The 11,260-nt window shown below is 42.3% G+C and overlaps 1 protein-coding gene across 4 annotated transcripts in view; it reads right to left on the reverse strand.

Moving 5' to 3' along the window:
- The window catches only part of WDR11 (WD repeat domain 11), a 107,610-nt gene that overhangs the window by 81,154 nt on the left and 15,196 nt on the right, over positions 1-11,260 (reverse strand). For all 4 annotated transcript variants that reach the window (XM_078774372.1, XM_078774374.1, XM_078774375.1 and 1 more), the window contains exons 2-10: positions 10,832-10,943; positions 8,056-8,209; positions 6,197-6,370; positions 5,698-5,881; positions 5,352-5,517; positions 4,625-4,745; positions 609-807; positions 391-449; positions 94-270 (exon numbers count right to left, since the gene is read on the reverse strand). In XM_078774372.1, the coding sequence (XP_078630498.1) occupies positions 94-270; positions 391-449; positions 609-807; positions 4,625-4,745; positions 5,352-5,517; positions 5,698-5,881; positions 6,197-6,370; positions 8,056-8,209; positions 10,832-10,943 (1,346 nt within the window). The remainder of the gene's footprint in view (positions 1-93; positions 271-390; positions 450-608; positions 808-4,624; positions 4,746-5,351; positions 5,518-5,697; positions 5,882-6,196; positions 6,371-8,055; positions 8,210-10,831; positions 10,944-11,260) is intronic.

Genomic DNA, 11,260 nt, shown 5'->3' on the forward strand with positions numbered 1-11,260 from the left:
GTAACAGTCTTAGCTATTTTTGGATTTACTCACAAATGAGCCATTGTGATATTCATTGCAGGAAAAAAAATGTCAGCTCTTCAAATCTCATACCGATGGCAAGCAGAGGCTGGTATTGGTGCAGATTCTTGGTGGTGAGTGGGGGGCACATACGGAGAATGAAGGGAGGTGATGGAAGGCTAGAAAGCAGCCCAGACAAGAGAAACTTCAGAGAGATCTCCTGGTGATTCACAGTTCTCTGCTGTTCATCAGAAAATTGCAGACATGGAACTGCAATGACAAGAGAGTAATGTTAATTTATTTATTAAGGGCACTTGTCAAAAATAAAGATCGTAATAAAGCAACATGGATGGTGACAAATGCACTCAAATGAGTGACAAAATGACCCACCAACCATATTGTCCAAAGATATATCAAAGGCCTTCCTGTAAGCTGCATCCCGAGGCATGCTGCAGTATGTAAGAGGGGAATACAAGGAACACGTTACGTTGCAGCACCTGAAGAGCTGGTAAAATGCAAACATAATAATGCATTCTTAATAAAGTTAATAAATTAGACGAGTACAGGATATGCTGTCTTCATAGAGATCAATAAATCACAACCCGCACCTTGTGAGCTGATTGTTAGGAGCAGCAGGGCTGGCCTTGAGGTCCCAGAGAAGTAGTCTCCCATCACTGACAAGCAGAGCTAGGCTGTTCTCACCCACTGGGCAGCAAGCCAGTGCTATAGGCTTCACAGTCTTGGTCACCCGGATTGGGTCTGATTGGCAGCGTAAATCATACAGGAATTCTGGAAATGCATCACCATCTGTTGCACAAAGACAAAGTGGTAATATAGTCAAATAAGTAATAGCTACAAAACACTTGTGCATTGGCAATGTCTAATTGCAATTATGACAACAGATCGACAGCTATTACATTCTTCATTAACTAACTCGGCCTCAATCTCCTAGTTGAAAGTGTTGGTGATTTCTTTGTCAAAAGAACCATGTCACTGATTGTCTGTCGCAGCAAGAAGTCAACAACAGGATTATATCACAGGTGGTGTGGCAAAATGTACGGACAGGTGCATTTGATGATTGGCTTCACAGTCGGGTATACAAGGGTTGTTGCGTTCTGTATTAGTGGAAAACAACTGCTGCACATCTCCAAAGGTTATTGCCAGTTCCTCTGGAGATGGTCCGTCAACTCGACAATGCTGTTTGTCATGGAGTGGTGGCTTTACGAAATTACGGCATGAAACAGCGTGCTGTTGCTCGGCAGTATGGCATCACTCAAGGTCAGGTGTCAAAGATCCTGAAACGAAATGCTCAGAGGGGTGTCCCTACTCCAATATCGAGGCCAGGACGTCCCCGCAGAACCACAAGGAGGGATGATCGCCAGCTGCACCGGTTAGTCCGTAATGGCCGTACCAAGTCAGCTAATCGGCTTAGGGCTGAGTGGCAGCAACTGACAAATGTGCCTGTATCCAGAAGGCTAGTCAACCAACGACTGGTTCAAGCAGGCTATCGTGCCAGGCGTCCCCTGAGAAAGCCACGCCTGACCAGACAACACCGCCAGCGCCGATTGCAGTGGGCCAGAGAGCACCGTCAATGGCAGCCAGGACACTGGAATCACGTGATCTTCAGTGATGAGTCTAGATTTCTGGTCTATCGTCAAGATGGCCGCGTCTGAGTGTGCAGACAAGTGCATGACGCCTACAACAAAGATTGTATAGTGCCAAGAGTCCAAGCTGGAGGTGGTGGGTGACCGTTTGGGCTGCTTTTCATGCAGGGGGAAAAACTGACCTGGTTGTTCTGAATGGAAACCTGAACCAGTTCAAGTACAGGGACATTCTGGAAGAAACATTGCTTTCATTTGCTCGTGCAGCCTTTCGAGGAAACTTTGTCTTCCAAGATGACAATGCACGGCCTCATCGTGCTCGCATGATCCAACACTTTGTTTCTGACCGTGGTGTAGAGCATATGGAGTGGCCTGCCATGTCCCCGGATATGAATCCGATAGAGAACTTGCGGGCAGAATTTACGCGTCAAATCGACCACTTGGACCAGCAGCCGACTTCTGTGCGTGAATTGCAGTCAGCTATTGTCACTGCATGGCAAGCGATTCCTGTCCAAACCTTGGCAAATCTCGTGTACAGCATGCCTCAACATGTACGTGCTCTCCTGAATGCTCGTGGGGGTTACACGAAGTACTGAACTGTAATTTTACTGTCCGTAATCCCAGTCGTAATCTAACTTTTGTTTTTGTTAAAAACATTTTTTGCTAATGTTCAAAATAAAGAGATACTTCTGGAAAACATACAGAAGTTTAACACAGTACTGTCCATGAATTGAGTTCGATATCAGTTTACATCACTTTCAAGGATCAATTTATTTGTTTCGAAATGTCAAATGTGGTTTTTGTTTCTTTTAAAAGTCACATTAACAAAATCTAGAATAATTTCAACATAATTCCAATGAACTTTTGGTTCTAAGACATCTTGAAAAGTAAGTTCACCCCCACAAAAAAAAATTCCATACTAAATGCCAAGTCTGTATGTGTGTGTATGTGTTTATGTGTGTGTGTGTGTATATATATATATATATATATATATATATATATATATATATATATATATATATATATATATATATAATTATATATATATATATATAATTATATATATATATATATATAATTATATATATATATATGTATGTATGTATGTATGTATGTATGTATGGTGAGATGGTGGTGAACAGCTGTTTTAAAGACCTGGAGGGAGGAGTGGGATTGAAGAGAGTGAGGGAGTTTGTTCCAGAGGCGGGAGAAAAGAGGTATGAAAGAGTGAAGGTGAATAGAGAGTCTTGATTTTGGCAGTTTAACCATAAGAGGGTTGCAGGCAGATCTTGTGCGACCTGTAGGAATATTTGGGGGACAGAGCCCAGAGAGAGCTGGGGGGGGGGGCAAGGCCAGAGAGGAGTCGGTAGAAGATGGAAAGACCACCGACCTGCCTGCGGTGAGTAAGTGAAAGGCCCTTAGAGTTAGCTTAATCGTGGGAGATTCCAATGATTCTGAAAAATCAAGGTTTTCTTATCCTTCTTCGAACAAATACTTATTGAATTGCGATTCAATTACATTTTCTGTCTGGTAGTTGCATAATTACCAAAGCAGAGCTGTGCCAATGATCCTATGCCCATGGCCATCATTAGAGCAGAAATTTAAATTTGGTCAGAGTGGCAGCACACAGTGGTTAACTCTTCCAAAAGGTCGATACACCGAGCTTGGTGTCTGATACGATGGACAACACACCGATTTGATTAGTACAAGGGCCTTCACTTTTTGTTCTCTACCGGAATGAGGCTCAGTGAAGTGGAAGGTTGAACCGACGGTAGGGTCGCGGGGCAATAGGGCACAATCAGCAAAGGAATGAATAAACAGAAAAAGAAGAGAGAGAGTGAGAGAGAGGAGTGAAACCAGCAAGTAAGAGGGTTGAGGTTGAAAGGTTAATTAAGGGTAATAAATATCATGGGTCAGGATAGGGAATGACATGAGATGGCCGTGCATGGCCTGCTTGAATCTTTGGATGAAGAGTGGGAAAGAATTGCCTCTGGAAGGTGGTTCCATAGACGGAAGAAAAGAGAAACAAAGTTTGTTAAGGTGGGCAGTAACCCTGGATTTTTGGAAGTTTAACCAGCATGGGATACTGGACTCATGCCCTGAGGAGCTGGGAAGGAAAAGAAGACAGAGAGCAGAGGGAGTAATATCGGAGAAGAGAGAATAAAGAACAGAGAGAACACTGACCTGCCTGGGTTGTGACAGCAAAACGCCTTTTGCTTCCGCCTCAACATGTGATATGCCAATCATTTTAGCTTTAGATTTTAGACACGAGTGAGAAATACACCTCGTCTCCAACTGATTTTGCCAGCTTCGCACAACAGTCAGCCGATGTGAGGTCGTGGCTCATGGTGAGGCCAATAAGTTCAAGAGACTAAACCTCTTCCAGTAGATGACCAAGGAAATGGATACATAGGTTAATTTGATGAAAACATGAAAGCATGTCAGTGCTTATCTATTCAGATTTATTTGGGGTTTTGATGTCGTTTCAACCATTTTCCATAATGAAAGTTCACTTCAAAACACAAGGTGTTTCACATCTGCAAGTTACTTCCTGTAAGCAGTGATTTTACATTAAGTATCCCTACTCTAATCAAACCCCTTCTCCTCCCCACCACCCCAAACTCCCCTCTTCCTCTGTGCATTCCATTGCAATTTAGCAAATATTTCAAACATGGAACTGTATCAAGATATTAAAAAATTCTTACCGCTTTTATTTTCCATAAGTAAATTGAGTCGGCACCCTCATGACACGCTATAATACCCATAATGCAAATTATGTCAACATTTGAATACAAAATCAACTCCTTTGATCATCAATTTCTTTTTAAGAGTTACATCACAATATTTGGCCTGAAATCGGAAATGCATCTTTATTTGGATTCTTGGATTTCTGACCTGCTCTTTGACTAATCACAGGAGGGGTGGAGGGGGAATGGAGGGAGGAGTGTCATGTGGGCACAACACCACTCCCAATATTTTCATAATGCAAGCACACAAGAAATGAAAGGTATATGGATGCCCACCTGCGTCATCGCCAACTGCCTGTACTTGGCCGACACAAAGATTGCTACGACGGAGTCGTAATGTGATGCAACCATTTTCATGCAGGCAATAGAAAGCATCACGCTGCCGGCAGGGAAAAGCCTGTGGGTACCAGGTAATTGTTAGGAAGTTGGTACACCTACTATAAAATAAAAACAAAAAGTCAAGTAAACTAACCGTCAAAAGCTAGGGCTATAATATTTATTCATTTAAATGGCTAACTGAGCATCCAGGATAAACATTGAACCAACTTATTGGCATTTATATGCAATTAAAATAAAAAAGAATAAAAAAATAAACAACAAAAACATCTTGTACTTTAAGCTTAAGAATGAATGATCGTTTTAAGGCCATTTTCCCCGCTAGAGCGGGGGTTAGCCTTGCGGGCCCCATGACAATCATGGTTCCCTGTTTGAGGCAATGTTTTTATGGCCGGATGCCCTTCCTGACGCCAACCCTTAGTCACCTCTTACGATGCGCAGGGATACGGGGTACCTATTCTAAATCGGGGTACTCACCGTGATCATGCATCCCAGCAAGCTGGTACTCAATTTGTGCAAAGCATAAATTTATGCAAAAGTAAAAGCCTGCCAGCACTTATGACTTTAAGCTTAATATCATAATGAATTGTTTCGTATAAATTTTAAAATACTCTTCAAACGAGACATCAAATCTAGTTTAAAACAACTACATCAGAGTTTGGACCACCTGCAAGAAGGGCACGCCACTCTTCTCAATGGCAATCATAGCCACCGTTTGGCTAACTTCCAGGTCCAATACAAGAAGCTCACGGGAATAAAGCAGCAAGAGGTGACCACGGTGGCTTGGAAGGTATTCCATCTGAAGGCATTCTGTCAATGGGGCCATCTCCGTACTGAAAACCATGCAAACACATCCACGCTACATTATAATCACTCATACGTGTTGAAAACTTACACCTCAACTGGTTATTAGGACACGGGGATCAACTTATTCAGGATGAAACAGCTACTTTGCATAATCACACGTCAATACCATTCTATTTTCACTTAGAGAAGATTGAGGGCAATGCAACCTGGGTTTCTCATCGGTGATGAGGGTTTTCATTCTGTGAAGAGCCTTCCGGGCACCACTGGGTTGTGGCTTATGAGAAACTGGACTGGCATTCGGGCTGGAAATGTACACCTTCCTGCCAGCACTGGGTGGAGGCTTCGACACAGAGAAGTCATGCACAAACACGATGCCTTCACTTGTGAGCACTGTGGAAAGGTTGAAAAGAGCAGCTTGTGGGAAAAGGGATGTGCTCGACATTTCAGTGTAAACACTTCATTACTCTTTTGCTCTGGCGAAACGCAAATGCTCAAAACGACAGCCATCCCTCTTTTCCCACAACAGTAAACATACTCTTATCAGCTTTTCATTGATAAATCCATCATTAAAATTACAACAATGGCAATATGAAGAAGCAAATTTTTTTTATCGTTAACCACAACATCCTGGCCTGTCCTCCGTTAATCCATCCATACATCCACACATCCATCCCCATTGCAGCTTTGCCTTTCTGCAGCTCTTACTGGCTAGGTTTGATGGCTCAAAGGGATCAAAGGAGAAGGAAAGGATGTTTTCAGCATAGCTCTTTTTCCATAGCTTTGTGCCAGTGTCAGCATTCCATAGCACAATGTAGTTTGGGGGATGCACAGCAAGAAGCAAGTCATGGCATACCTCCTGACTCCATAGCCAATTAATATCTGTAGAACCAACACACAAAAAGAAAAAGAAAACAAGATTTGTACAACCAAGGAAAGCAATCTCTTCCAATTATGTGAAAAGATCATTCAGTGAGATATTAGTTTTTTTAAGAAAAAAAAGGTTAGAGACGGACACACTAGAGGTGAGGGGTCTGGGGTACAAAATATTAATATTCACAAGAAAGAGAAAAACCTAGTATTGCTATTGTAGAATGATCACGTGATCACAGTTCGCGCCTAAAAGCAAAATATATGATGATGTCTATCTAATAAATGAAGAAGATATAAGCACACCGGACACGAGGCCGAAGCTTCAGACTTTGGCACGCTCACGAGGCTGTACCATCGAATAAACTTTCCATTCCGTCATTTTGATGGGCTTTTGTTAATTTATACAACAAATATTCTACAGACTTTATTAATTCTATTCTACAGTTAATTATAGAGGCAAATATTCAATAATTTGGTAAGCTCTTAAAGGACGAAGGTCACAAATCATGGTAGAACACACACTTATCTGAAACACTACCCCTTCTCCCCCCCCCCCCCCCTTCCCCTTTCACCATTCCTTTTTCTTTCTTTTCTCACCTCGCCTGCTATGCCCATGGACATTTATACAAATGGAGGAAGGTCTAGGAGGGGAGGAATACGAAGGAACAAATTTAATGTGCTGGACAACGTTAACATAAAAAGGGACATACATCCCTTGTAGTGAAAAGATTGTGCCTGTAAATGAGGTGGTCCACATCCCGAGTCGGGAGTATGGTCGCCATATTGATCCCGTGTCTTGGCTTGCTCTCCACAGGGCGACTCAAGCATTGTCAAACTCCGGCGCTTGGGCACTCAGGAACAGACTGTCGACTGAGGGTCACCACAGAACTTTCTTGCGCAACTCTACGTAGTTTGACTCAACTTTACCGACTGAAAGACGAACTGGGGTATGCCGCTGCACTCCACTCAAAGCTCCAACTACCAACAGCTCTTATGGTCACCACTCAACTCGCCGTGCCCTCTGACATTCCGCCTCTTAAAGCTGTGGGCCGAATCATGCCTTACATGACCAAACGTGCTTTCGTGACCATATTGCTCCACATACCCTGTGGAGAAGTATTAGCCACAGGGAGATGCAGAATGTAATAATAAAATCAGAATAAAAAGGGAGTTTAGGAGACAGGAATAGCGATCCATGGGGCACATGGCTGCTGTGCTAAATTAACTTCTTCGTTAAATTTTTTCGACATATGTCCATACACAAAAGGAGCTACGCAGATGTGGGAATATGTACACAAATCACAAATAGAATATGAGGTTATGACCACTCATTCCAAAAATACTTCAATACAATTTTATGCCAATAAAACATGATGGGCTGGACACGTGGTATGGATGGGGGAAGAGAGAATGGCAAAGATAGCAGATAGATTAAGGGAACAAGGTAGGAGGAAAAAAGGTATAACGCAGTTGAGATGGGAGGATTGTGTGAGAAGGGATATCAGTAAGGTTGGGTAGGTGGATAATGGAGAGTCGGCTGAGGACAGAAGGAAGTGGAGTATCGTGGTCAAGGCAGGGCAGAAGCTTGGTTCCAATGGACCTCACCCCATATAAACCGGGAAGAGTAGAAGAAGAAGAAAAATGAGAAGAAACAAACTTGAAATGTTTAAAGATCAAAAGCAGAGTAAAAGCACCTTGCACTGGTTTTGTAAACTCTTGGATTTCACAGCGAGGCGTCCCATTTGCCACATCCCACACAATAATCTTTCCCGAAGTGTCGCCTGATGCCAACCGAAGAGAGTAGGGTGCAGCGAGATCATGGTGATAATTTTCCCGTGCCCATTTCACCTTACGGGATTTAAAAAAAATTGGTTAGTTGTTACATATAATTCCAACTCCAGAACAAAGCAGTTTCGTTGTCCCTTCATTTGTTGTGCAGCTTAGTGATATCAGTCAAATCTCAACAATATTGCTGCATGTTCTGGGGTCGAGAAAACCCACAAGACACACTCAGATGATCACACCTGAGGAAGCAGTAACCACACACTGAACCAGGGAGCCAGTTACCCCCAAGATTCCAAAGTGGTGGGATTAGACGGAACATTTAATCAAATACTAGGAAAGCAGGACTCAAGCCACAACATTAGTAATATAAAATTAACTCCATTTAGGCCAAACAAAAAAATATTCATGTTTAGCGTCCCCGCCGGTCCCCGCCATGAAACAATTATGATGGAGACTATCAAATCGAGAGAGTGAGAAAATTGATTGCTCGCGATCAGTCGAACGATGTTAAAAAAAAAAAAAAAAAAAAAAAAAAGGAGGCGGCCTCTAAAAAGGAAGCTTCCTTCCTTTCCTAAAAAGGAAGCTTCCTTCCGCTTCCTTTTTAGGAAATGAAGGAAGCTTCCTTTTTAGAGGGCGCCTCCTTTTTTTTTTTTCTTTTTTTTTTACATCGTTCGACTGATCGCGAGCAATCAATTTTCTCACTCTCTCGATTTGATAGTCTCCATCATAATTGTTTCATGGCCGCTCACACAAAATAATCCCGTCTGTGATACACGTACATACAGGTCCGGCAGTAATATGCGGCTGGTTGTTGTAGACTAGCAAAACGTGAGCGTGCTATAGAATGTTAGCGCTAGCGCTAGCGTGCTGTAGTTTCTACATGCTCTGATTTCGTCAAGACCCAAACATTATACATGTATTTCAAATCGAAAGAAACAAAAAAGCAGGCGACCATCTTGGGAAAAATTAGCCTGGCGGCCATTTTGAAAAAGAAAAAAGGAAAAAAAAGGTGCCTCCTCCTCCTTTTTTTCAAAAAGGCAGGACGCTAAACATGTTTTTTGTTTTTTTTGGCCTTAGAATATATACACAAACCAAATTACCCTAATTATCTTAAACTATCCACATCTAGCCGTCAGTCATTGCATATGAGCATGTTGAGATGATCAACTTGATGGTGTGGCGAGCGGTAGAAGTAGTTGTAACAATCATTTATAATGAAGCACTGTATGGATGACTTGACGGTGATGTGAGCAGTAGAGACAGTTTGTGAAACAGATGTCAAAGAAGTAGCAGAAGTAGACATTACAAGTTCTGTTCCATGCAGCGACGTTAAGAAATGGTGCTTTGTTTAATTTTTCTGTGCAAGCCGTCCCAGTTTGGATTCATGACAGTTGGCCATGTCACGGAGCACCCTCACTGTGGTGATTCACGAGCACACTGAATGGATTCCCAGGAAAACAGGCGTTTGCAGAAACAGCACACTGAAACCAATGATGCTGTCGTACAGTGATTTAATCCGCGCTAAAGCAAGGCTCTGATAAACGTCGAGCCCCTGAGAAGTTACCATATGGAAGAGGGGAATCGTCCAGAGTAGACCAGTGAAGCAATTACAGCTACACCACAAATGTATATCGCATTGATTTGCCCTCAACATCCTCTTTCCAAACTGAGAATTTTCCCGAGCAGGACACAACATGAGCAACATCAAAGTCTCCCCTTTAATCTACTCGGTCTTTTCCTCAACTTCGTCTCTCAGTACGTCGGGTTCACAAACCTTTGAAGCTGCGGGATTCGTCACTCGTGGACCAATCACGCGGTTGCTCTGATGTCCAAAGCATCGACCTGTCCAGTGCAGCATCCAATTACCTGGGCAAATTCTTGCTCTGCCACTCAACAATGCTATTGGCCAACACGACTGCTTGCTTCCGACTCGTGGCGAGTTACTAGTTCCATGCCATTTGTACTATGATTATTATCAACCTGTATCACATTTCTCCACTCGTTACTTATAGCCGCTGTCACACCTTGACGTTTTAGCCAGCGTATGCCGACGTATGAAAAATTTGGCTACGTTAAGAGCACGCTGAAGCACGCTGGCATACGTCGTAGTACGCCGAGCTCGTCGACAAATTTCGTGCATGCACAAAATTTGTCGACGTATGCCAGCGTGTGACTCACACCAGCACTCAATTTTGATACGTCGGCATACGCTGGCTAAATCGTCAAGGTGTGACAGGGGCTTTATACAAAATGATTGTATGATAAAATAATAATAATCCTGCATGGACTAAATTCTAAGTCCCATAACAACAATAACCAAGTCCCTTGGTGTCCATAAAAGTCACCAAAAATCCCATAACAAAAATAACCATTTCACTCAATCAAATTAAAATATCAATAAAATACAGCAATGCTGATTTTTGTTTAAAAAAAATTTAACAAATAAAAAATAGCTCAAAATAAAACGATGCTGGTAAATACAATTCCTGTTTGCTTTTCTCAATACAAGTTTGCCAAGCACAAACCTTGAGCCTGGGTAGGATAGTTTCATAAACAGTAAACAATAAACACGATAATAATGGTATTTTTTCCCCCAAAGTTTATGCCACGTTCAATAAAATCAAACCAACCATCTCCCACCAAAAAAAAAAGGTTCACACATGTTTATCGTAGGTGAGTTTGCACCTTGACAACAGGTGTTTTGTGCTTGTCCAGAGCCTGAATGGTCTGGCATGTCTTTGGGTCAACGACCATAACCAAGGACTGACATCCGTAGGCGAGCAATCCTTGCCAACCCCTGCAGGGGGCAAAGAAAGAAAGGAGGAGAAAAAGAAAACAATGTACCACAAAACATTTAGCTGTGAAAACGATGCTGGGTGAAAAAATAATCTTCAATCGTCAGGTTGTTCCTAATGACGATGTTTTAGTAACCCAAGTAAGGGAGAGAAGAAACCAACTCAAAATGCCTCGAGACGGAGCTTCGTGTATATTACAGCTGAATGAAGTATGCCAGGATTGATTAAAAACCAGGGTAAGAGTTTGCAGCTCGGTGGAGATTTGGACTTAAAACTGCAAATTTAGCAAATACGTTTTTAACAAAGTTAAGATGATAAA

Source organism: Myxine glutinosa, chromosome 3 (genome assembly GCF_964187855.1).
Source record: "Myxine glutinosa chromosome 3, kmMyxGlut1.1, whole genome shotgun sequence".
Lineage (NCBI taxonomy): Eukaryota > Metazoa > Chordata > Myxini > Myxiniformes > Myxinidae > Myxine > Myxine glutinosa.